This window comes from Colossoma macropomum, unplaced genomic scaffold (assembly GCF_904425465.1).
Source record: "Colossoma macropomum unplaced genomic scaffold, Colossoma_macropomum, whole genome shotgun sequence".
NCBI classification, from domain to species: domain Eukaryota; kingdom Metazoa; phylum Chordata; class Actinopteri; order Characiformes; family Serrasalmidae; genus Colossoma; species Colossoma macropomum.
In genome coordinates this window covers 14,968,836-14,995,936 of record NW_023494794.1, presented here as the reverse complement: position 1 = coordinate 14,995,936, position 27,101 = coordinate 14,968,836, and the positions used below count along the sequence as shown (strand labels likewise).

At 40.0% G+C, this 27,101-nt stretch overlaps 1 protein-coding gene across 3 annotated transcripts in view; it reads left to right on the top strand.

The window, feature by feature from the left end:
- ltbp3 (latent transforming growth factor beta binding protein 3) overlaps positions 1 to 27,101 on the top strand; it is a 93,130-nt gene that overhangs the window by 50,851 nt on the left and 15,178 nt on the right. For all 3 annotated transcript variants that reach the window (XM_036580351.1, XM_036580350.1, XM_036580349.1), the window contains exons 6-21: positions 5,915 to 6,001; positions 6,800 to 6,919; positions 8,971 to 9,126; positions 11,833 to 11,961; positions 13,760 to 13,773; positions 13,885 to 13,954; positions 14,214 to 14,300; positions 15,521 to 15,646; positions 16,599 to 16,730; positions 18,269 to 18,397; positions 21,304 to 21,423; positions 24,736 to 24,858; positions 25,007 to 25,129; positions 25,413 to 25,532; positions 25,665 to 25,793; positions 26,674 to 26,844. In XM_036580351.1, the coding sequence (XP_036436244.1) occupies positions 5,915 to 6,001; positions 6,800 to 6,919; positions 8,971 to 9,126; positions 11,833 to 11,961; positions 13,760 to 13,773; positions 13,885 to 13,954; positions 14,214 to 14,300; positions 15,521 to 15,646; positions 16,599 to 16,730; positions 18,269 to 18,397; positions 21,304 to 21,423; positions 24,736 to 24,858; positions 25,007 to 25,129; positions 25,413 to 25,532; positions 25,665 to 25,793; positions 26,674 to 26,844 (1,836 nt within the window). The remainder of the gene's footprint in view (positions 1 to 5,914; positions 6,002 to 6,799; positions 6,920 to 8,970; positions 9,127 to 11,832; positions 11,962 to 13,759; positions 13,774 to 13,884; positions 13,955 to 14,213; positions 14,301 to 15,520; positions 15,647 to 16,598; positions 16,731 to 18,268; positions 18,398 to 21,303; positions 21,424 to 24,735; positions 24,859 to 25,006; positions 25,130 to 25,412; positions 25,533 to 25,664; positions 25,794 to 26,673; positions 26,845 to 27,101) is intronic.

The window sequence follows — 27,101 nt, the reverse complement described above, 5'->3', positions numbered from 1 at the left end:
GCTCTAAGGCCAAACTACACCCAGTCAGCACTCAGAGCGACCTTTCACACTCATACAGCATCCAAATAATGTAGAGTTATTAATAAACTCTGAATGGAGCTGTTTTTCCTTATAGAAAAGTTACATGTATTTCACATGAAGTGTGCAAAAACCGTGTGTTTACAAGTAATTACACACTTTATCACTCGTGAAGTTTACTTTTAGTACAGAAAAGTGAGGCACTTCCTCTTCTTCTCTGTCTCTTTTTTTGCCGTTTGTCTTATATAATCCTCCCGTCACTGTTGGGCTGGTAGGAGTCACTGCAGGCCAGCAGATTAGATTTCAGTACGAGCTCCAAGAAAAACCCTCTTTTCCCTTTTTACTCTTTTTTCCTGCTCATATTCATTCTTTCTTTTCTCCGTCACTCTGTCTGCCAGGGCTCGGTCTTAAAGCCCCAGCGCACAAAAGCAGCTCTGTGGAGTCGGGATTTAAAAACGAATAAAACCTGACCGACTGTGAGACTCGCTCTGCGCTCTGTTTCCTACAGCACACCCTCAGAGTCAGAGACAGAGATAGAGACAGAGACAGAGTCAGAGACAGCGTCAGAGAAAGAGTACGAGTCAGAGACAGGGTCACAGACAGAGAAAGAGACAGAGTCAAAGACAAAGTCAGAGTCAGAGACAGAGATAGAGACAGAGTCAGAGACAGCGTCAGAGAAAGAGTAAGAGTCAGAGATAGGGTCACAGACAGAGAAAGAGAAAGAGTAAGAGTCAGAGACAGAGTCACAGACAGAGAAAGAGACAGAGTCAAAGACAGAGACAGAGTCACAGACATAGAGTCAGCGTCAGAGAAAGAGACAGAGTCAAAGACAGAGTCAGAGAGAGTCAGCATCAGAGAAAGAGAGAGTGTCAGAGAATGAGACAGAGATAGAGACAGAGTCAGAAACAGAGTCAGAGACAGAGTCAGAGTCAGTCAGAGTCAGCGTCAGAGAAAGAGTAAGTCAGAGACAGAGTCAAAGACAAAGTCAGAGACAGAGTCAAAGACAGAGTCAGAGATATAGACAGAGGCAGAGTCAGAAACGGAGACAGAGTCAGAGAAAGAGACAGTCAGACACAGAGTCAGAGACAGAGACAAGCAGAGGATGAGAAACTACTGGAAAAACACTCACTACAGCCAACTCTCCTCTCTCTCTCTCTCTCTCTTTCTCTTTTCTTTGTGTCTTTCTCTCTTTGTCTTCACTTTACTCTCTTTCTGTCTTCACTCTCTCTCTCTTTCTCTCTCTCTCCCTCTTTTTCTTTGCTTTCTCTCTCTCCTTTCACTCTCTCTTCTCTTTCCTCTCTTTGCCTCTCTCTCTCTCCTTTCTTTCTGTCTTTTTCTTTCCCTCCTTTTCTCTTTTTCTATTTCTCTCTCTTTCTCTGACTCTTTCTCTCTGTCACTCCTTCTATCCTCTCTTCTATATAATTATTTCTCTTTATCGCTTTCTGTCTCTCTTTCCTCTCTCTCCTCCTCTTTCTTTCTTTCTCTTTCTTTCTCCTCCTCTTTCTCTCTCACTTCCCCTTTCTCTTTATCTTTCTTTTTCCTATCCATCTTCTCTTATTCTCTTTTTCTCACTTTTTCTCTTTCTACCTCTCTATCTTTCTTTTCCCTATTCTTTCTTTCTTTCTCTCTGTATCTTTTCTCTCTGTTTTTCCTGTTCTCTCTCTCTCTCTCTCTCTCTCTCTCTCTCTCTCACTATCTGCTTTACTTCACATCCTTTCCCATAACGTTCCCCTTCTGCAGCACTGAGAGAAAGAAAAGAGAGTGACAGAGAAGAGAAAGACAGACAGACAGACAGAGAGAGAAAGTGTGTTTTTGTTTTACTTGGCAGATGAATATAAATTATAAAATGTATCTTCTTTGTTTTCTTTCTTTCTCTCTCTGTTTCTGTCTTCACTTTCTTTCTCTTTCTTCACTCTCTCCCTCTCTCTCTCTCTCTCTCTCTCTCTCTCTCACTCTCTCTCTCTCTCTCTCTCCTTCTCTTCATTTTCACATGGGTTCACGTTTCCTAGTTAGCATTTAGATTATAGACTCATATTTACTCAGTGATCTGATCCAGGATCAGCCTCTTCGTTCCGATGTTCTACAGAAAACGCCTCTAAAGTCTCTCACAGTGAGACGTTTATTAAAAGGGAATCTTCTCTGGGGGGGTTAGAGCCCCCCTAACAGACCTGAGAGAGAGAGAGCTGTGCTGTGTTTCTCTCTGCAGCATCTCTTTTCCAGACGCGTCTCTCCTGATGAAGTTTCCTCTCTTTACTGAATCACTCTTCACTCATCTTACTGCGAGCCAAAGGGAGGGGCCAAGCGAGACAGCGAGAGAGCGAGAGTGAGAGAGAGAGAGAGAGAGAGAGAGAGAGGCGAAGACCTGAAATGTGGAAAAATCTCAAATCTCCAGCATTCTTCCGATAACTCTCCTACGCCAACATCGCTCCTCCTGTCTTCTTTCCTTTTCCTTTGTTTTGTTTTCCTTTCCTTTCTTTTATTTGACTTCCTTTTTTAATCTTGTTCAGTTTCTCCACTTTTTATCTCCTCTTTTTATGAATCCGTTCAGTACTGCAGTATAGCACTTATTTTATCCGATCCTTTCTGAACGTGTGTATATATTTGAATTCTGCACTTTTCCGTGTCTCCTCTGTTTTTCTGGTCTGGTAGGCTGCAGTGCTTCACCACCGCACAGCTTTCTTTTCTCTTTTAAATGTGTGTTTATGTGTTTTGATCAGTTTTCTTTTTTAAACATGGCTGCTATTCTCTGTCTTTGAACTCTGACCAGAACAAGTTCCTTCTGTGTGAAAACATACTTGGCTAATAACGAATAAAAATCGTTCTGATTCTTTTCTTTTCCTTTTTTTCACTCCTTTTTCCCTCTGAGGTGTGGTTTGGCCTTCTTTCGTTTTTGGCTTCCTCACATTTTTTCCCCTTTCTTCATGTCGTGTTTGTGTGTGCGAGTCTCTGTGGCTGAGTCTCGAATGCCTCCCTGCACAGTGCACTATGTGAGTTATGACATTGTGTCTTCTTCACCCAAGTGATGCCCTGTGTGTCCTGGAGAGAACTGTCCCCATGGGGCAGCGGTAACGGTGGGAACAGCAGTGCTGTGACCCAAACAGGAAACCCGCCGTAGAGCAGACCGTCTTGCTTCGGTTCAGCCTTCGCGAGTCTACGCAGCCTTCGAAGGGTGCAGCCCCTGAATTGGGACACAGCCACTGTTTGGGCGTGGGAGCCATTATTTTAAGATCTATATAAAAAGGATAGTCCTGGTTCTGATTGGCTGAGCCGCGTTCTAAGCCGTATTAGTTATTAGCCAAGTATGTTTTTGCTCGTTAGCTGCTCATTAAAGATTTCCGAGTGAAAGTTTAAGATATTTATTGATTAAGGATGCAATTATTGAGGTAAATGAACGCATTTATTGAGATAAGCTGATGTCGCCAACTTTCGTAATTCGTTCTACGTTTAAGGCACCTCAGCGTAACTGCAGCACCATTTAAGGTGGAACGGACAATTCAAAAGAGAAGCTGGCGAACAAGAAACTCATTTCAGCTTTATATACGAGTTTTGGCAGCTTTAGGAGCCACTTTTATTGGTTTTTGTAAAATCTCACAGATTCAAACGTTCTGAACTCTGGAGATGTGCTGGACGGATCCAGTCAGTCAATCTAGCTGATCTTCTCCCTGTAGTGTTTTCTGCAGACTGCATCTAAAGTGTCCACATCTTTTCACGTTTTTCGTGGTCATTCTGGTCTGTTCTGCTATTTTGCTTTTGGTCATTTGGTCTGTAGCTGCAGTAACGGTGATGAGTCGAGCTCTAGCAGTCAGAGTTATAACTTATCTACCAACATGGTGACGAGTTTATAAGGGTTCTAGGAGGTTGTGACAATGTTGTGGGTACCAAAACAATAGGTTGTTACAACGTTGTGACAACATAACTGTGTTCGCTGGGAGAAAACTGGGAAAAAACACTGAAAACATAATGTTAATTTTATGTTTGCCCATTTGTCCCCATTAAAATAGGAAAAAAGCATTAAATATGAAAAAATATCAATCTTTTATTTAGAGCTGTTAAACATTAAATGGGGTCAAACTGATCCCGAAGATAATAGGAGGGGTAAGAGATGCAGCAGTTAACTGACCGGTGCACCAGCACCAGAGCCTAACAGCAGCACCATGATAGTGATAATGATAGTGCAACAGAAATTTGAATAAGAAGTTGGCAAAAAATGAGCCAATTCCAGCTTCATCCTCTTTTCCACAATGTTCTCTGTAAAACAGTGTTTTTGTTCTAGTAGAATTGTTTATTGCAACCCAAATCATGAAGAAAATGAAGACGAATCGAAGCCGTTTCAGCAGAGTTTGTGCTCACAGCTGCTGCTGAACTGCGCTGGTGTTCAAATCTGCTAGTTAAACTAACTCAGGCTGCTCAAACTCGGACTGTATCACACCAGCCTCCGTCAAAATGCCCCGTGAGCCAATTACGGAGGAAAACACGGAGTCGTCAGAGTCGACGAGTCGACTCCGAGCATTACGACTTTTAGAGTCATTTGCCAAGAGTCGACTCCGACTCCTAGACATGCTGGAGTCGAAGAATCAATTCTTTTGGAATCGACTCCCAATCAGAAGTACGCACTGCGTTCGGTGATTTAACCGTCGCCTCGCAGCAGAAGCAGCTCCGGTCGAGTGAGGCTGCGAGACTGAACTGATCCGTCGTGAGAGTGAGAGCACTTGGATACTTTAGCTGTTTTAAATGAAAAAAAAAGCGGTAGATGAAGCGATAGTTTTGTAGTAAACGTTATGTATGATATTATTTAGACATGCAGCGAAAGCTAACATACAGTATCCGTTTATCTGAAGTATTAGCTTGACTGTCGTTAGCCGTTAGCGAACAAGCTAACGGTGGAGTTTTGAGCTCATTGAGGTTTTCAGTGTTTCTAGCGGTGTTTTGGTGTTAGTTTGATAATGACTGATCTAATCTGTGTCCCTGTTTTCTACAGTTTCTCAGAAATGCTACTGTTTTTTCCAGTAAACTTAACATGAATGTAACTAAATAATGTGCGTTGTACCGAGCTAGGTTAACTAGCTTAGCTTAGCTGGCTAACGGTGGTGATTTAGCCACAGCGATGAATGTCGGATATTTTAGAATAAATTTAGAAGATTTTAATAAAAATGCTTTAATAAAACATGTTTGATATCTGTTCATATGAGGGCAGACACTGAAATGAGGAAAACTGTAATGATTCTGTTTTGGCGAGATTTATTATTTTTACTTTAGAGAGATTTTGACCCAGGTATTCAGTAACTGTCTCCTCCAGATTGTTCGATTACTGCTGTGAGTTATTCAGTAACTACTGAAACATGTCCAGTCACCGCTATAAATTATTCAATAACTTCAAAAACTATTCAGTAACTACTGTGAACCAAAACCAGTCTTACACAGCTATGAGAGTGAGTAACTGAAGTAACTCACAGGGTTTCAGACCTGTGTAGGTTAAAGGGTTAAAGCTCAGCAGCTCAGTTTGGACTTTTTCATGCACCAGATAAAGCAGCCTATACAGCTCTAACCTCACTAATTATCGCCATCCTAATTATCTCCATCGCTCCGTCTGTGTTTGAGTAGAAAAGTGAGGATTTACTGCACAGTGATTTGGTCGATGTGTTTAGATGACCATAACGTGACTTTAAGTTAGTGTGTGTTTGTGTACGAAAGAGGCGGAGTGGGTCCGAAACAGGTTGTTTTCTTGCTCTCTGTAAAATGGTGCTTACTTTTTGTTTGTTTTAGAGTTTTGTCATGCTGTGTATTCAGTTGTGAAATAAGGACTTATTAAATCTCTCTGTCTCTCTCTCTCTCTCCATCTTTCTCTCTCTCTCTCTCATACAAACTCTCGCTTTCTCTCTGGGTCTCACACACTCAGATGCCGGAAAGCTGCAGACGATAATCGAGGAATTTGGCTCCACATGCCCTCAAGGTTACAAAAGACTAAACAGAACACACTGCCAAGGTAAAGTAAGAGTGCGTGGGTGTGCACACGGCAATGTGTGTGTGTATCTGTACTGCCAAGGTGAAATAAAGTGTACGTGTGGGTGTGTGTGTGTGTGTGTGTGTGGACTAGCAAGATAAATTATATGGACGTACATTCCAACTAATTTTGACATTTAAGTATCCGTAAGAGTTCATAAATGGATATCCGGTTAACCGTAGAGAAGTAAAAATGATGCCAAATAAAAAAAAAAACGATGAAACTAATGTAGGTCTGTAGGCTTACTTTTTTGGGTGGCAGCACTTATGGTGCACAAAATTATAGCGATTCAGCATCAGCTGAGGGACATCAGTAGGTTTTCGTATTGGATGAGTGACGGAGGCTGCCTCTTCAGATGAGCTAACATCTGATAAGGACTTGTCATCTGCTACACAAGGTTTTTGGACGAAATGCCAGCATTATTTGTCAGAGAAAAATGTGTTAGTTGATTCGGGACGTGGCTAACATCAGCTAGAGTAGCTACCGTAGTCTTATCTATCTCTCAGTCACGTCCTTAACAACATGTATGTGTTAACGCTCACATTCAGGCACCCTTTGTTTTGGAGATGCACATCTAGCATACCCGCAAATAAGAGCGAAACTGACCCTGAAGTATTGACCCGTATATTTTCTCCATTTTTCCATGACAAAACTTAACAAATACCTGATTTCAGTATTTGAATACTGGCACCTTGAAGAGTTAACCGAGTATTCAGGTACTTGTGCACATCCCTAGGATTAATTAACCCTCTCTCTCTCTTTCTCTCTCTCTCTCTGCAGATATTAATGAGTGTATGATGCAGGGTGTGTGTCAGAATGGTGAGTGTTTGAACACTCGGGGGAGTTTCCGCTGCACCTGCAAACCTGGGTACATACTGACAGACAGAACACGCTGCATAGGTGAGACAAAAACAACTGCTGTTTTAAAAACAATAATTCTTGTTACTTCTAACTGCATTCAGTTTATATTTATCCGAATGTTGTGAAGTTGTGGTAGACAGGTAGATTCACGATACACTGTATATATAATAAGATGTGTTTTTTCTGACATTTCATAACTTGGGAAAGACAAAGTATTGCCACATTTAAAAAATACAACGTCTATGAATGAAATCATTTTGTAATCAAACCTGCAGTTTGTCAGTGTATTGACGATATCCACAGTATGAGCCACGATAGTAGAAAAGCGTGTTGCGACGATGTGACGTAATTTATCACGATAGCAATGAATATTGTCACATTTTCTAGTCCTGTTATATAGTTTTTATGGTCAAAAACACATTTACTGACAAGATTTAAACAGTTTACATGAACTGTAAACATAACTAGTAACTGTCCACGACTGGTTTTCACTTAATGAGCATGCTCTGTTTTTTCTGATTAACGTAAGAGCACGGTATTCCGTACACTTCAGTATTCCGTACACTTCAGTATTCCGTACACTTCGGTATTCCGTACACTTGCAAATATTTCTGTCTGTGTAATAAAAAACACTTTCTTGACATTTGTCAAAGATACATCTGAGACATTGTCATATATCCCTTTTTCCATCAAATCGGTTGGAAAGACCACCTAAGCTGGGTTTGGACATCAAATCTGTGTAAATAGTGACCGACCCCCGGCGCAATGGACCCCCGCACCCGAACATGGTGGGTGGGGAAACCCAGGGATGCGAATGTGAATGGGGTGGGGAAACTTTCACAGCCAGTTAAAATGCATTTTAGCATGTTTAAACATCATATTTAACACTTAAATGAATATTAAACAGTGGATCATCACCATGAAACACAGTATGTTTACTACTGAGTTGTTAATCTAAGTTTACACCGTCAGCTGAGTGACCTTAGCAGACTCCTTTCAGCTGCGCAGCTTCACAGCACTGATCTTTACTGGGCTTTTTTTCATGGTAGGCTCATTCACTGCACATATTGTTTATAATAATTCACTTTTATAATCAGTTAATGTCTATTTTTATGCAATTAGATTTCATAAAACTTCAAATAAAATGCTGGGAAAATACTGTACGGAAAACCGCTCCCTCTGTGGAAGCTGGTGTACGGAGTACTGACAGCACAAATTGCGGACGCAGATGACGTTTTTTTCTTATTTCTTTAAAAGTATTGGTCCAAATGTGACCAATCAAAGTGCATATTGGTTGCTAGGCAGATTTTGCAGAGTCCAACCAATCATTAAATCGTGTATGACTTCGGGTATTTCCGCATAACTACTAAAACGCGAAAAATGCCGAAATACTGTACGGAATACAGCGCTCTTACGTTACATATCTGTGTTTAAAAGTAAGAGAGAGTAATCTATGACTCAAAGCATGATTTTTCACCCTTCCACTGACATATGACATAAATATCACACACCAGTGATGTATGACATAATTGTCTTTTGAGAATGTAAGTGAATTGTTCGCTATTGTCATCATACCTTCATCAGTATAATGAGTGCTTGGTTATGTATCCTCCATACAGATATTCTGGTATCGGTGTTTTAACGATGCTGATTATTAGTTTCAGCTGTATTGATAAATAACAAAAACTGATTTGATAGTTTTAATTTTTTTAATATTAGTATAAGGTTGATTTTCCATTTGAGACCCAAACATTGAGCTGGACCTTCTTTTTAGTCTGTGCTTGTGACGTTACTACATAAAGACCTATGACATGGTCCAAAAAACTGCAAAATCTGATCCGACATCACTGACTTCTGAATTATTACTTCAAGCTTCACAGGGCGTCTCACTGCTGCACACACCATGTTTTAGCCTGTTTTTAGTCTTTACTCTAACTAAAGCTACTTGAGGTGTAGCAAGAAATCTTACATAGTGCGGCTTTAATTACCAGTGAATGCAAAATCCAGTACTGGAAATCAGATTCAAGGTCTGGGGTTGAATACGTCTGTGACTGAGGTTGGGCTGCTGTGTGTTCTGTGTGTGTGTGCAGCGTCCCAGATGGAGCAGGGTCCGTGTTATCGCATGCTGACGCAGGCGGGGCGCTGTGAACTCGCTCTGTCCACCAACCTCTCTCGAGAGATCTGCTGCTGCACCGTAGGAAAAGCGTGGGGCAGGAACTGTGAGAGGTGTCCACAGGACGGCACCGGTCAGTGGGTGTAATAATAATAATAATAATCACGACATAGTAACATACATTTACTGAGCACTTTATTAGGAACACCTCATTGTTTCTACACTCATTGTCCATTTTATCAGCTCCACTTACCGTATTTGAGCACTTTCTACTTATACAATTAGTCCATCTGTTTCTCTGCATACTTTGTTAGCCCCCTCTACTCTGTACTTCAAAGGTCAGGACCACCACAGAGCAGGTACTATTTGGGTGGTAGATCAGTCTCAGCACTGCAGTAACACTGACGTGGTGGTAGTGTGTTAGTGTGTGTTGCACTGGTACGAGTGGATCAGACACAGCAGTGCTGCTGGAGTTTTTAAACACTGTGTCCACTCACTGTCCACTCTATTAGACACTCCAACCTTGTCGGTCCACCTTGTAGATGTAGAGTCAGAGACGATAGCTCATCTGCTGCTGCACAGTTTGTGTTGGTCATCCTCTAGTCCTTCATCAGTGGTCACAGGACGCTGCCCACAGGACGCTGTTGGCTGGATATTTTTGGTTGGTGGACTATTCTCAGTCCAGCAGTGACACTGAGGTGTTTAAAAACTCCAGCAGCACTGCTGGAGACGATCCACTCGTACCAGAGGGTCCTGACCATTGAAGAACAGGGTAAAAGGGGGCTAACAAAGAACGCAGAGAAACAGATGGACTACAGTCTGTAATTGTAGAACTACAAAGTGTCCTTTATGGTAAGTGGAACTAAAAAATGGACAGTGAGTGTAGAAACAAGGAGGTGTTCCTAATAAAGTGCTTGGTGAGTGTTATGCTTGTCATATAGTGCTGGATTATATATAATCTCTTCAGATATTCTGGTATTGGTGTTTCAGCGACATTGATATTTAAATTCTGCTGTATTGAAAAATAACAAAAACTGATTTGATAGTTTGATAGTTAACTGTAAAGTAGGTCGTTTGCTGGCTGCTGGCTTTTTTTCCATTCTCTGGGGAAACTTATGATTTTGATAATTTTAAGATTTTCTTTCATGCTCTTCATCTCAACCTCATGGCTCTTAAGTGTGTCATCCTCTTCTCTCCAGGGAGCAGAGATTTTTGAGATATACCCTTTTCTATGGCTAGACTGTGGTCAGTATCTGCCCTTTTCTATGGCCCAGCTGAGCCCACACTTGGTTTGGATTAGTCTCTGCTTTGTGTTTCTGACAGAAAAGAGATACTCAGAAGATTCGTCTTTTCTTTTTATGGCCCAGCAGCACTGTAATTTAGATTACTGGGTTTTGGTGGTGTTGTCCCATTTTATTTGGTTTGTCTGATTAAGCTTACTTGACAGTTTGGGACAGTTACAAAGAGCGTAGTCAGTGCCAGAGAGCAGGATAACCAAAACAAGAGGGACATCTAGAAAAAAACCAAATCCAGTCCAGGATTGAAGACCAAGAGAGCAGATAATACATAGCAATCCAATCCAAAAGGGCAAACACGAAACGGCAGGTCACAAACACAAAAAACAGGTCATACACAAAAAGGCTTTTCAGACAAAAGGCCGCTCAGCATGCAACAAAAAGGGTTGGCAACACTTCTCAAAGAACCAAACTAAAGCCTGGGCTTTTATACTAACAAACTAATGAAATGACAAACAGGTGTGAAGATGAGAATTCTAGTAAGGAAGAATGCTGGAATGAATGTTCATTGGTTGATGGTGGTCACTGTTTCTTCTTTTCTTCATCGTTGTAACATTTGCAAACTGAACCAGGTGCTCGCAGACGAGGCTAGTTTTGTGAGCTTTATTTACAAAGGGGCAATCCAGAAAAAAAAACCCACAACAGCAAACGGACAAGGCAAAAAACAGGGTCAAAAACAGAAAACAGGTCATACACGATAACAGGCTTATAGACATGGAGAAAGGCTTGGTATGCCCAACAAATGGTGACAATACTTCAAAATGAACAGATGCAAACAGACAGGTTAAATACACATGGGAACAGGTGATTAGAAGTCCTGAGAGGCTGAATGGTGAAAGGAGGATCACAGTGAGTCCTGAGTCATGTGAGGGAACGAGGGGTTCTAGGAAATGCTGTCAGAGGCGGCTGAGTCGGCTGTAATTCCAGCCGGGCCGGAGGGAGGCGTGACAATTATTCAGAATTTGTAGTGTCAAATTTTGACATTTGATTATGGTCTCATATAATCATTTGAGTCTTCTTGGTTTTCTCAGCCAAACTTTCCAGCCTTTTTTCTCTTCTGCCCAAAAACTGAAAGTGGCACTTTTGAGCATTTTTGCCTGAAATGTTTTGGTGCATCCCTAATTCACATTCTTACATTTGGGAGACGCTCTTATCTACAGCGACTTATGGTGTTAATACTGTCACCACTGCAGGTAAATGTAGCATTAGGAATCTATGGACTCTTAGTGGTCGAACTCCAGTCTGGTAAAGCTTTCTTGAACTAAAAAAATCGAATCAGGTCTGTTTATGTGCGGTTGGAGCGCTCTCATCTTCTGCTCTCAATTTCAGCCATGAGTTTCTTATTAGCATGATTAGATGCTTGCAGTGTTTATGGCACTTGCACTGGTTGAATCCACAGTCAAAGTGTGGGAAGGTCCTGTATGTGTTCTTCTCCCTCAAGGATTCTGTTTCTTTGTTGCCAGGAGTTGTTGGGTTTGTCATTCACACATAATGACTTAAAGTTGTCATCATGTCTCTCCCTCTCTCTGTTTCTCTCTCTCTAGCCTCCTTCAGTAAGATCTGTCCTGCGGGGAAGGGCATGTCCGTCCTGCATTATCACGGCACTCTGTCCATCCAGCCCTTCCAGACAAGCATAGAGCAGAGCCCGGTCTTTCCAAAATCTGAGCAACCAGGTGAGACATGCATGCAAACAAGTTTTCCTTGAAATGTACAGCATAACCACCTAGAAGCAGCACTAACATATAAAATAAACGTGAATAAATTGTGGCATTTTTGATTTTTTTATCTCTAATATCTACTCAGTAAATATCTGCACAGATACTGCCCAACAGTGTCCAATGATCTGAGGCCATATTACAGAAACTTCTTAAGTCTGAGATCATATCTTATCTGCTTTGTTGTCATGGCAACTTCAGTTAAGACTAAAGTTAGGACAGAAGCCATTACAGAACAACAGTTATAAAGTCTATTATCTTATTTCCAGATGAGAAAACTGTGTTACAGAAACATCCTAAGTTGCCAAAATATCCTAAATACTTTCTTAACTTCAACCCCAGAGCGACTTAACTTCTGTTTTAATCGTCTGTTTCTATTGTTTAATGCAGTGACAGCAGCACAGGTCACTATAACCAGCATAATGACGCTACATTTATTTACACTGAAAACGGTGCTTTGACTTGGGTTTTTTTTTAAACAGCGTTTTTCAAGAACTCATATGCTGCAGACACGATGATCTCCCCCGTCCCCTCTTATTACCGTCGGGTGTTAATGTTTGATAAAAACTCGTCAGATAAAATATTACAGTGATGGTGGTGAATAACGAGGAGACTGAACGATGTATCTGTTTATTAGGAGTAATAACGTTAGCGCGGTCAGCTAAAGCGTTGGGGAAATGAAACTGAAACTGGAGACAGCAACTCTGATAAACAGCACAGAGCACTAAAACAATATTATTAACTTTCGGTTTATCGCGCTTTAGTTTTGTTTGACCTTTTTTACATCAGTAACGGTAGCTAATGTTAGCTGTCTGGCTAACTAACTAGATTACGTGTTTACGTTCCAGCTGTGTGCCTGTGGTTGGTTGCTAGGTAACAGACACGACAGTTCATTGTCGACTTCAATCGAGTAAGTTAAGATTTCCTAACTCGAGATGAGAAAAGATGCTGTAAGATAAGATAAGATTCCTAAATTAAGAAAAGATTTACTACCTCCCGAGTGGCACAACCGTCTAAGCGTTGGATCCCTGGTGATGCTACAGCCATCCGTAGCTGGGAGTCCAAGAGAGCACAATTGGCCTCACTCTCCCTGGGTGGGCCCCCCTTCTCCCCCATCACTCAACGCAATGCGAGTCAGCGCAGGCTGTTGGTGCTTTCCTCCGAGCGCGTTCAGCTGTCCAATGACGTTGCGTGAGCGGCAGTTCGAAAAGATGTGGTGGCGCTTTACAGGTCTCGGAGGAAGCCTGTGTTAGCCTTCGCCCTCCTAGCGTTGATAGCATTGTGTGATTGGGGGAGTCCTAACTAGCGGGGGGAAAGGGAAACGACTAAATTGGGGAGAAAATTGGGTTAAAAAAAAGATCATAAACTGTCTGTTTAAGTAACCAACATACTACAGTAATGTTTGATACTGTGAGGTTATTTCTCTTTGTTTATATTTTAATTTTATGATTACTAGCTTTCTAGGAGCTACCCTTGATTTCCATTCACATCAATTTTATCGGCAAAACGATGACATATTTGAGGAGCTGTAGCACGTGCTGATGTAGATTAAGCAAACATTAGCTAAAAATGGTTAATTAGCTGTGGGTGCTCATGTTGTTGGTAGTTTTACTTAATTAAATACACTCTGTGTTTTTGTTATATTGATAAATGTACTGAATCAAATAACGCAGTGATGTACATTCTGGTCAGCCGATATAATAAGATCAGTGTGGTCATCTCATATGTTTATTGTCTTTTTTGTGTTCTGTTACAGAGCTCCGGCTGCCGGTAAGCGTCAGACTTCTTTCTTCTGAAACTGTAAACACCAACATCAGAAACATCATAGATCTCTTTTTCTCTTAAGTCGATTTCTGATGTGTCTTCGTTTCTCATCAACAGGAAGTGCACGTCCAGGTGACCACGCCCATGCAGCTTTTACCAGCCAGCACTCATGGCCCCCGAGTACCAGGTTCTTTCTCTTTTTCTTTTTTTGTTCTCAGTCTAATGTTCTCCTTCTCTCAGTTGCTATGTTTTTGCTCTCTTTTTCCTCTCCAGTTCCCTCTTTTTTTATTTCCCTCTCCCTTTTCCTTTCTTCCTTCTCTCTCTGTTCTGTATTCTTTCTCAATCTTTCTCTCTGTGGCTGATGTTCTTTCTCTCTGTTGCTTCCTGTACCTTTTTATTTAACGTGACCCCTCCCTCTCCCCTTTGTCTCCCTCTCTTTTGGTTAGTTTTGGTTCCCAGGCCGACAACACGCCCCATAATCCGTGTGCCACCGGAGCCTGATTCGCTGGAGGTGGCGCAGACGCAGGTCTCGCGTGAGTTCCATGGCAATCATCCATCACACTTCAGACTGATAAATCACTGACCATTATTAGGGATGTAAAAATAGAGCAGTGCATCTGGAGGTGTTGAGGCAAGTGCACTGATTTATAAAGGTTAGAATTTATTTTAACTGATTGTAGTAATGTTCAATAAAAATGCAGTTCTCAGGCTCAGTTCCCATCTTCAGTTAAAACAGTAAAAAAGCTTGGTATATTGTTTCTATTGTCTATATTTCACCATTCATAATTGTGTGTAACAGTACATTACCATCTACCGTATTACACTCATTGACCAATTTATCAGAAACAGCTATCACATTTACCCACTTTGAAGGCAAACTGAAAGAAGTGATTCATCAAACTTGCTTGTTTCAAGCAAATCATTTGTATTTTTCAAATGAATAAACAAAATTACATCATCAAAAATGTCTTTTACTCATGTTTGCCAATCATTATGTTGATATAATATATATTTTAGGTGCGCACATTTAAGTCAAGTAAAATTCAGTGCACTACTTTTAAGTGTATGCAGTTACAGAAAGTATCCCATCTGTTGCTACTCAGTTTGTCAGCCACTGTCTACACTGGCTCTCAGTGGAACGGGACCGCCATAAGACCTCCAGTCTCATTTTCTTCCTGTAATTTACTAACAAAGTGTTCATAAACTACCAGAAAAATCAAGACATATAATAGACAGTGTGATTGTTTGGCACTGCTGTTGTCTCTAGTAATATTATAAGCAGGTCAAATAGCAGGAAAATTAATATTTTTAGTGTCAACAGTTTTTTATTATTCCAATAAAAAACACAGCAAAAAGGCTAAACCTCTTGCCACACCTGTGTTTTTGCCTGTTGGCCGTTTGGTGGAAAGAACCAGCAGGTCAAACACACATGCGTAAAATAGCACCGTTCTCCTGGTTGCCGTAGCATTACTGCATGTTTAAAATCCCTGTTGTTCTCTGTTAAATGCAGTTTCACAATCGCAGCTTTTCTAAAACTTGGTGCCAGGATTGGCCAAGTGCCCCCTGTAGTTGGTGCCTATATTTCAGTGTATTGTGAATCGTGAAGATTTCAGATTTCATAATGTACTAAATTGGTTCTTAATGAATCGTAATTGAACCAAATCGTTGTAAGGTCAGATATTTACACTCCTACTGACCACATGCGTTCTTCTGCACTCTGAAATTTGTGTGCACTGGCGTGTGTGTTCTACAGAGACGGACGAGTGCAGACTTAACAGGAACATCTGTGGTCACGGCCAGTGTATAAACACACAGAACGGTTTCATGTGTCACTGTGAGGCTGGGTACCGCTCGCACGCTCAGAGAAAGAGCTGTGTAGGTGAGTGTACACACACACACACACACACACACACACACACACAGTTGTCTTAATACATGTGAAATATGCATGACTTTTTGAGTGTACACTAAAGATCTTAGGCATGTAATCATATTGTTTAAAATAATTTATCTGGACAATAAAAGTGTTTTTACAAGTGAAAACTTGTAAAACTAAAAAAAAAGAATGTCTTCAAAAAGTAGTTGAGATGTTGTGAGCTGATTGGAAGAAAAGTGATGCTCCCAGCAATCACATGGGTGTGTCAATCAACAGTACTGTTGATGTAACTCGATGAAGTACTGAGTAGCCAAACCAGATACTGTACGATAACTATGAATAATAGTGGGCTTCTTCAGGGGGAAGTTTAGAAATTAAACACTCACATTGATGTACATAAAATCACTAATTGTGTATTAATGTTATTTGTATTTATTGTAATATTAGTGTTTTTTGAGCAAATAAAGTCTTACTGCCCAAATGAATAACTTTTTAAATATCATTTTCACAGGGGCCTGAAATTTTTGCACAGCACTCTATATGAACAAAGAATCACACAAACGCACACGCGGAGGAATGTTTCGGCTTTAGGTCTTTAATTGGCTCTGAGGGATACTGCTGAGTTTAAGAGCACAGTCAATGTGTTCTCTGAGGCTGGGAGTCCAGACGGGACTGTAAAAAAGCGTTTATTAACTTTTGTTCTCTGTCTTTCTCTCAGTTTAGTATAGTTGAGTTTAGCTTCATTGGCCTCCTGTATTGCATAAGTACGTAAAGGTTAATCAGAGTTTTTTGTAATGTAAATGATTGCAGTTTGGACGATTGGAAAGGTGAATATGTTTACAGTGTCCTCCTGAATATATTGACACACTTGGTGAACATGAAGGTGTTGTACACTAATCTATGTATATCTTAATTTGTGTGTATGTTTCTCTGCCTCCCTCCTTTTTCTCTGTAGATGAGAATGAGTGTGACTGGGAGCCGTGTGGTCAGGGCAGAGGGACCTGCATCAACACGGTCGGCTCATACCGCTGCAACTGTCACCCTGGCAACAAACTGGTGGTGCATCATGGAAAGCGCCGCTGTGTAGGTGAGTGATAACTGTTGATATGCTTGTGTGTGTGTGTGTGTCTAATGTCTAAGTGAAGCACACTGGTCAGGCTGGCACCTGTATTTGCAGTCAGTGACGTATATGGGACTTTCAGAGGCCTGGAGTCGTGTTTTTTTTCACAAATTTTATCCCACACATTGTAAATCAAACCATGATTGGTCAATTACACTGTCGCTTGCTAATTATGTTAGTGGCTAACCTGTTAGGTGTTCAGTTCAGCTCCTGAAATCTTAACCAGTGGGAGAATTAGTTTGGCTGAATCTACTTAGAGACCACAGAAAAAAGAAATCCTGATTGGATCATTTTTTGTTGTGTATAACGATTTTTTTGCTTCCAACCAGAACTTAACAATAAAATAATTATTACTACAATACTTGCAGCCAGCATGATGTTCCAGTTATCTGAAAGCTTAGAAGGCCCTGAGGGTTCCCTGCTGTCAGGGCCGTAACTTTAGGTCCATTTTGCAGAAACGTGACTTACCTGACCTGGTAAAGAAACTGACTGCCAAATATGAGTAATAAACCAACCGTAAGTTTCTCCTTTAGAGGATTTTTTTTTTGCCAAATCATTGCTCCTTTTTTTTACCCTTCTATAACTGTTATGAATCTTTTCCTTTTATTTATTCCTCCCTCATCCCTCTGTTTTCCATAAACTGCAATTACTCGTCCATAAACTGATTTGACTCGTTGTCCTGTTGAAGTTTATTTAATTAATCATGTAACTATTTATGTTTATTTTGAGAAAATAGCCGGGAATATTTTTTAAAAGCTACACTAAATGAAGTGATGGTTTCAAACTGATTTTATTTCAATTACCTTTCTCTTTCTCTCTCTCTACCTCCCTGCCTATCTGTCTTTCTTTGCTGGTCTCTTTTGCATCTTTGTTCTCACTGATTACTGAAAAAGCACACATTAAAAATACGCTATAAAGGTAGCCTATAGCAAGTGTGCTGCATACCTGAACGTCTGAAGTCACAGTCACTCTGGTTCTCTGGGTAGTGTAAGTTAGGGGCTCGAACAGAGTTAAACAGTGCGAGCAGTTAAGTCTATGGCCGAGCCACAGCTGTGCTGAGGTCAGCTGAGAGCCAGTCACTGCTCATTCAGTATTAATGTCGCTTTTTCCACACTGGATCTCTTAAAACCCTTCCGAATCCCTCTGAAACTACCAAGGTCCAGACCTCGGTGTCCTCATAGCTAGTTACGGCCAAGCCCACTGTAAAGGATGCCATTGTGACAAAAAAAATTGGCCGACCAGCTTCTATAACATGTCTAGACTGTCTTATTCACTGATTATCAGTTATGTTGTAACCAGGATGGCTGAATATTCGTACATCTATTTTACATGCCTGTATTTCTACTTCAGACACTCGTATTGTGAGTGATTTACGAAAGTGAAAGGGGATCTAGTGGCTCAGGGAGGCATGACTCATGTAATAGTTCTTGGCCCCTGCAAGCTGTCAGTTTTAATCAGCAATGTGAATGTATTTGGTTGACGTGTTTCTTTTGGTTGCTTTTCAGATATAAACGAGTGCTCCAAACCGGATATCTGTGGTATCGGAGGACACTGTGTGAACCTGCCGGGCTCGTATAAGTGTGAATGTCTGGCAGGCTTCAGGAGCAAATCACGAAGACAGCCTGTGTGTGAAGGTGAGAGCACACACACACACACACACACACACACACTGTGATTGTTCATTTAGAGTTATTGTTGTATTTCTGTACATTCAATGTACAGTTAAATGTTTTATGTACATTTATTATATGTAATTACATAATTAGTTAGATATGTGGTTACATTTAAATCATTTAAATAAAGCACGTATTTAAATGCACCTCAGACCTTTTTATGTTTGTTTCAGTGTCAGAAAATGACAAGAACCAGATTATTATCCACAGTGTGGTTCAGGGCCCAGGCTGACAAATTCCACACCATGTCCATAATCATAGGAAAAAACAGGCAAGAGAATCAGTGCAGATAAACAGAAAAAAACGCAGCTGACGGACTAGAATAAACAAAGAACACTAGAAAACAAGGAACATGGCTAGGAATTACAGCATAAGAATACATGCAAGGCATTGCAGTCAACACAGGAAAACAACAGGGTTAAATACCAAAGTCAGAGTGATCTTTATCGTCATTTCTTCCCATCACAGACGTGTTGAGAGAGGAACAAAATGTTCTTTCTCCAGGACACGATGCTACGTTTAAACACAGAACAGCAGCATAATAAACAGTACAGACGGACTGTAACTACAGTAAATACAGACAAACTATACTATGAATTCTTCTGTACAGTAGACACCAATTATACAACTGTATAACCATTAAGCACAATGTAAAAGAGAAATTAGACCAGCTGTTGGAGCGTGTATTTTTATCAATGCCCTGGTATTTAATTAACAGTAGACGGTAGTGCTTTGTAATATTTTATCACTTAGAGTCAAGTATTTCCACGAAATCTCTTTGATACAGTTTACTAGAAACACCTTATACCTGTATTCATTCATTATTTTATTATAAACATTTAGAATTTTAAAAAATCCATATGACAGTATTTTCAAATAAAAATCACAATATCAGTATGAGATGATATGTAAATTAGAATTGATTAAGTTAAATAATGAATAAAGAGCCCGTTCTTTCTAAATGCTGTTTCTCTATGCTAAAAGAACATCCTGCAAAGCTGACAACAGCTTGTTTAATTAGGACTGTTTTGTTTTCTTCCCCTAAAATTACACCAAATGGATCTTTACACAGTATTGTAGATCTTATCCAGATGCAAACAACATTTCAGTTAAAAAAAAAAGTTGTTTGGATTTTAAAACATTTCTTTCCAAAAAAATCAGAAGCATCCACAAATGCATTTCAGTTCAGTGTCAGCGCCTGGATCCAGAGAGTAAAGTGACCAAAACAGAAATGGAAAACCAAAAATAAGTCATCATGGATATAAAGCCTGTTATTTATCAGCCTTTTCTAGATCACTGTACCAGTACCAGCTCACTTACACTGAAGCATTCATTTTTTTTGATACATCATTTTTATGCAGCAGATTGTCCAGCAATACGGTGATGTAATATACCATTGGAAAGCTTGAAATCTCAGGATTCGGTTCCCACAAACGATTTTATGATCCGTTATTCACAGCAGTAATGATCGTCTCATCTGCAACATAAGCACCGAAGAGCAAATGCCAACATGTCTTTGGTTCCTCACCTTCGAAGCCTTGCCGCTTTTCACAGAGACATCATAACCCAAAACGTGGGCTGCAGTTAAAAGGTTAAACTATATTTTTAAAAATGCCAGTAAAACTAAAAAGCAGTATTGTGGCGTGTCAGTCACACCATGATACCTGCATATCTGTACAGACAATGTGTTGTACAGCACTAGCATTTCTGTATAGGTGGACTTTGTAGGTCCACTGAAAGTGAAAGTATTTACTTGGTTCAGTTGTGTAACTCTGACATGACAGTGCCATAGTAGTGTGTGTGGCGCCAGTTCAGTTAAAACTGTGGAGATTCAGTCTAATCATTAGTTTTTGTCTAAAAAATATCCAGCATTCATTCAGATATAGAGCCAAAAACGTACGATGTTCATAGAGATGTGACTTTTCATGCTTGTTAAAATGGAATTAAAAGATTTGTCCTCTCAGACAGATAGTGGACTGCATAATGAAAACTTACACACCACACCAAACATACACAATGTAAGACTAAACTGTTTTCCATCACGTACCATTTAAAGGGCTCATTTGGTGGAAAACCACATTTTCAAAATATACCATTCACTTCACAGTCCATACAGACCATAAGCTGCAAAAGCAGCCCGTTTTAAACTCACTGTTTTCTGTGGTCAACACATTTCCGTACATCCAACTACACGGCATACAGCAGTTTAGCCCCGCCCATCCACACTGAAGCTATAAGGAGTGTTTCAGTTCTGAGTGCTTTTTAAGTGAGATGTAATACAGACCGCGAGTCAGACCAGAGCTTATTTATATATATCAGTCTCAAAGGCACAGTAACTGAAACAGTCTGTTTAATTCTAAGGGATAAAGAGAGGACGGAAAACGCTCACGTTAAAATGAATTATGACAGCTTTTGGGACATGAGCTCACTCAAATGTTAGGAGTGGACCTCAGGACAAAATGCAGGATGTGGGCCTAACGTATTTTCTTTTCATGTCATGATATATTTCTGAATAAAACACAGTGTCAGGGAGAGGATCTGAACTAGCTGAGTGTTTTCTCTCAGTAATTGGTGGGGGCGGTGGGAGAGGGAGGTGAAACGTGATATTACTGGCTCATTTTATTTTGCCTCATTCGTTGGTGCACAGAGACGTAATCAAAACTCTGACGTTTTAGAGGCGAGTCACAACACTTCGATCAGAGATAGTGTCTTTAAATGATCTGAGATGATGAGTTTTGCTTAATATGACCAGAAAAATGAACTCATGAACTAACAAAATTTTATTTCAGGTTTACCTTAAAGTCACTTGTTATAATTTGTTTTTAATCCTCTAATTGAATTCTTTTTCTGGATCTCTCTTTCTCCAGATATTAATGAGTGTTTGGACCCCAGTGCATGTCCTGATGGCCAGTGTGAGAATACTGTTGGGTCGTATGAGTGTATTCCCTGCCAGCCTGGACACCAGGCACAAGGAGGAGTGTGTTATGGTGAGAAGACACACACACACACACACACACACACACACACACACACACACACACACACACACATTTTTGTTTTTTAGTAATATTGAATATTTTCTAGCATTACAGTGAATTCTGAACTGATTTGTCAGAAATCCAAGTAATTCCAAATTGCCTGTCGTTGTCGTGAGTTTAGCAGTTGAGCAGTTTAGAATAGCAGTGCTGAATGAGGACAACAGTACTTAATTGGGTTTTAAACTTTGCTTAAAGGCATCACCTCTCCTATTTAACATTTGACATAGAAAATCTGTTTCTAGGCCCTCCTACATTTAAAATATGAAAACTGAAGTTGTTTTCCTTTATAGTACTATTTAGTTTTGGTTTGTGTTACAGTGGTCATCGTAGTTTTGATTGAATTTAGTTTTGTGCGTAGCTGTTGTTTTACTCCTTTTATTCATTGTTGTGATAGTTTACAGTATCAACTCTGAAGCACAAGCTTTCACAGAAACTATCATAGTGCCTTGACTAACGAAAACAGCATGGAGCTTTTTTCATATAGTGATAAAAAAACTCCAATTGCAAATACTGGTCCATTTTACCGTGGCAGGCATGGACACGCACGCCAGAATAAAGCAAAACATGACGCACTGAAGACGTATTACGCTGATTTATGTTGGTCATTTTCAGTAACAGATTTCCTCAGGACATAATTATAGTAAGCGATGTGTTCATGTTAGTAATGTGTGTGTGTGTGTGTGTGTGTGTGTGTGTGTGTGTGTGTGTGTTTTAGTAGCTGTAAAGCAGGCTGTCAGGTAATTAAAGATGGTAGTGACAGTGACATCCACCTGGGGAATACAGTAATAACACAGTGCTCAGTTCTACAACACACACTCACTGCCAAAAGCCTTACACTGTGATCACATCAGCAGGCAGTAGGCTTGTGATATTGTGTGCAGTGTGTCATCATCAGATTGTGCCCCCAATCCGTCGCTGATTGCAAGTTGCTTTTAAAAAACTGCATTTTCACTGCGCACAGAAAAAGGATCCGTAACTACAGACTGCTGGCTGCTTCTTATGCTGAGTATTTCAGCACAGCTGCTTATGTGGCTACAAGGCATTACCGGCCGTGCCTGCTTAACTGGGAGAAATTAAACAGACTTTCTGATCAGAAACGTTGATCTTTGTCAGAAGTTAACTTCGTTCTTGGTTTAGGTTGGTAGGTCTTGATATGGTTTGGTAGTTTTTAGTGTGGTTTGTAGTTCTAGGTATGGTTTGGTAGTGTTTAGTATGGTTTGATCAGTCATGATATGGTTTGGTAGTTTTTAATATGGTTAATTGTTCTTGGTATAGTTTAGTAGGTCTTGGTATGGTTTGGTAGTTTTTAGTGTGGCATGTAGTTCTTGGTATGGTTTGGTAGTTTTTAGTGTGGTGTGTAGTTCATGGTATGGTTTAGTAGTTTTTAGTGTGGTGTGTAGTTCTTGGTATGGTTTGGAAGTTTTTAGTATGGTTTGTAGTTCTTGGTATGGTTTGGTAGTTTTTAGTGTGGCGTGTAGTTCTTTGTATGGTTTGGTAGTTTTTAGTGTGGTGTGTAGTTCTTTGTATGGTTTGGTAGTTTTTAGTGTGTTGGTGGTAGTTCTGTGGTATGGTTTGGTAGTTTTTAGTGTGTGGTGTGTAGTTCTTTGTATGGTTTGGTAGTTTTTAGTATGGTTTAGTAGTTTTTAGTGTGGTGTGTAGTTCGTGGTATGGTTTGGTAGTTTTTAGTGTGGTGTGTAGTTCTTTGTATGGTTTGGTAGTTTTTAGTATGGTTTAGTAGTTTTTAGTGTGGTGTGTAGTTCGTGGTATGGTTTGGTAGTTTTTAGTGTGGTGTGTAGTTCTTTGTATGGTTTGGTAGTTTTTAGTGTGGTGTGTAGTTCTTGGTATGGTTTGGTAGTTTTTAGTGTGGTTTGTAGTTTTTGGTGTGGTTTAGTAGTTTTTAGTGTGGTGTGTAGTTCTTGGTATGGTTTGGTAGTTTTTAGTGTGGTGTGTAGTTCTTTGTATGGTTTGGTAGTTTTTAGTATGGTTTGTAGTTCTTGGTATGGTTTGGTAGTTTTTGATGTGGTGTGTAGTTCTTTGTATGGTTTGGTAGTTTTTAGTATGGTTTGTAGTTCTTGCTGTAGATTTAGTAAACTGTGTTTGGCGCCTAAAATCACTTCTTATTACAAAAATAAAATGGCTAAAGTGTAACCATGTGAAGAAACCTAAAGGCCACTGTTACTGTAGCAGTCTTTTAACGTAACGAGCCCTCGTTTATGTTTTGTGAGGGAAGCCATTCTGTGTGTGGCTGCTGCACAACTTTATCAGTTTAACAAGCAAAACAACGGGAGAAAAGATTTACCTCACACTGCATAAATGTTCTAAAGCCAGACAACATATCAGAGCTGATTCAGGACATGAACTGACGTTATACATTGAAAATAAAACTGAGATAAACATAATTACTTTTGTGCGTATTAAAACCACAGACAGTGTTTTCAGACATTTATATCATTCAACTTGATAGACAGTTGCAATAGATTGAAACTATCTGCTCCCCTTTCCTATGAGATCACCTGATTTGCAGCTGTGATTTAGTGATAGGGCGAGAAACAATAAATGGACCTGATTGTGGATTCAAGCTGATTGTGGAAAAGATTGTGGATTTTCTCAACTTTATGAAAATGAATTGTGACGTGATGAGCAGCAGTCTAAACGACTAGCTCCCACAAAGTCCTCTTACCTGTGCTAGACTTGAGGGTCCCCAGCCTCCACTCTCTGAATATTTTCTTCCTGTCAGTGTTTTATTTCTATTCCCAAAAGTATCTCACAAAAAATGTAAGACAAACTTGTAAACCTCTAAACTTGTGATAGAAATGTACAAAGCCAAATGGACAAAAAGCAAGGCCTTAAACACACAAGCGGCAAACTTAGAACATTAACAAATTGTCTCGCTCGTAATGTGAATGTACAGTTACACTGCCTTTGTCTTCATAACGGCAACAGCAGAATCACTAACAGTTTAATGAAGGAAAGTCCAGAGTAGCATCACAATTACACTGTGAACACTGCGAGTCTTATAGGGTTTGTGTGTGTGTGTGTGTGTGTGTGTGTGTGTGAGAAAGAGAGAGAGAGAGAGAAGGGCCTGTATTTTTGTGTTTAAGGACGGCATTCTCCAAACTTCAGTGACTGGACCAAATCAGTTATGCTCCATAAATCACATGGAATCATGCATATATATATGCACACAAGCTGCTCTCACTTACGTTAGAGAAAAAAGAACACCTGCACTCCTCTCATTCTGCTTCTGTTTCTCTCTTACAGATGTGAATGAGTGTCAGAAGAGAGGGGTGTGCATGAATGGCCGTTGTGAGAACCTGCCGGGGACATACCGCTGTCTGTGTAACGAGGGTTTCCTGCCCGAGGCCGACAGCAAAGGCTGCAGAGGTCAGCAGCACGCGATGGTGACATCACACTATGCTTTCACACAAACCGGGGCGGTCTTTGCTCTACCTGCCCTAACTAACAAGACCCAGTGCATCATTATTATCTGCAGTAAAGTTTTAAATCCAACTTTTTGTGTGTGGCTCCTCAGATATTAACGAGTGCGAGGACAACCGTCTGTGTGCTAATGGCCGCTGCATAAACACAGAGGGCTCATTCCAGTGCCAGTGTTACCCAGGATACCAGCCCACCCAGGAGGGCAGCCACTGTGAGGGTAAGTATGCTAACATGCTGACACTACCGAACTATTAATTCCATTGCATCCTGTCTAATCCTAGAGTGGGACAAAGTGGAATGTCTCATTTCTGTTTAATGTTTCAGTTACATTTATAAACGCATTTGATCTGAATTTGCCAGCCGTACCACACTGGTATCAGCAGTAAGTGTTCTGTGGTGACGAAGTATAAAGCTTGTGCAGGGCAGGCGAAACAGTGAAGTCCAGGCAAAAAGAGTCCTATTTACTGTGTTTAATCTGTTTAATATACATTATTCTTCAGATATTAATGAATGTGAGCGTGCATCAAACTGCCAGAGGGGGCGCTGCATCAACACCATGGGCTCCTACCGCTGTGAGTGCCAGAAAGGATACATGCTTGTCAGCGGACGCAGATGCCAAGGTACTCACACAAACACACACACACACACACACATAAATGTGTGCCTAAGCTTGTAGATGTTCACACTCATCATTTGAAATAATGATCAATACATTTGTCTCATTTCTCTCTCTTTCTCACTTTCTTCATCAGACATAGACGAGTGTGAGGTGGATAGGAGTTTGTGCCAGCCTCATGGAGTGTGTGAGAACCAGCAGGGGGGTTATATGTGTGTGTGCAATGAAGGCTTCATTTTATCTGAGGACAGACACAGCTGTGAGGGTAAGTGTGTGTGGGTGTGGGTGTTTGAGCAAAACCATTTCTTTTTGTTACTGAGGACAAGGTTGTGGTTAAATTTAGGTCTCAGCTCAAAAAAATTCTTATTACAAATAGGTACATGCAGACAAAACAATATATATATATATACATATATACACATATATATTATCTATATATATATATATATATATATAGAGAGAGAGAGAGAGAGAGAGAGAGAGAGAGAGATACTTATTACGTAGAGATACATCACAGGAGAATGAGAAAACGTTTTTAAAAATATTTTATCCATTAACCGTTTCTGTTTGTCCATTCATTATGAAATGTTAATATACTGTAAAGGACAAATGGCATTTTCAAATTTAAAAAATGTAAAAACAGCAAAAAATTGCAAAGTTTTTGTCCTGAAAGCTAAAATAGATGTAATACATATTGGAAATATTGTCGTTATTATATTAGCTATATGTAGTATATGTATTATACACTATATGGGGGCTTCTATTACATATAGGGACTTGCATATATATATAAAATACATATGGGACATTATTATTATGTTGATGTAGTACATGTGGGACGTATTATTTTGTGTGTATATATATGTATATATAAAAAATAATAAGTATGTATATATCACTGCAGTCGTATCTCCATTTAAAGCACATTTTTCCCTTCTCCTGTAAAGTTACCATTTTGGAGATAGTTTTGTTCCGACAACAGTGATATATATATATATATATATATATATATGTGTGTGTGTGTGTGTGTGTGTGTGTGTGTGTGTGTGTATGTATATACACATTTGGGACATAATGCGTAACCCCCACATCCTGACATATGTCAGAAATATGTGTAAAAATAGTGTTTGTGTGTTTCCTTTCAGAGATGGAGATGGATGTGAACAATAAGAAGGAGTGTTACCTCAATCTGGATGACACAGTGTTCTGTGACAGCGTCCTGGCCACTAACGTCACAAAGCAGGAATGCTGCTGTTCGGTTGGAGTCGGCTGGGGGGATCACTGTGAAATTTACCCCTGTCCCGTCTACCACTCAGGTACTAGAGACAGAGAGAAGGAGGGATGATAGCTGCTTAAAGGCTAATAGATATACAATACCATGGACACTTTTGAAAAAGCCAGTAGATCCTTGCATGGATAGTAACGTGAATGGATGGTCAGTTAGATGCACTGAGAGTTACTAACAGTGCCTTGTGAAAGTTTTTACCAGCTTGAAAATTATCAACATATTTTCCCAGTCAGTATTTGTATTATGAACTCGTACTATAACACTATATTTGCAATGCCAATGCAA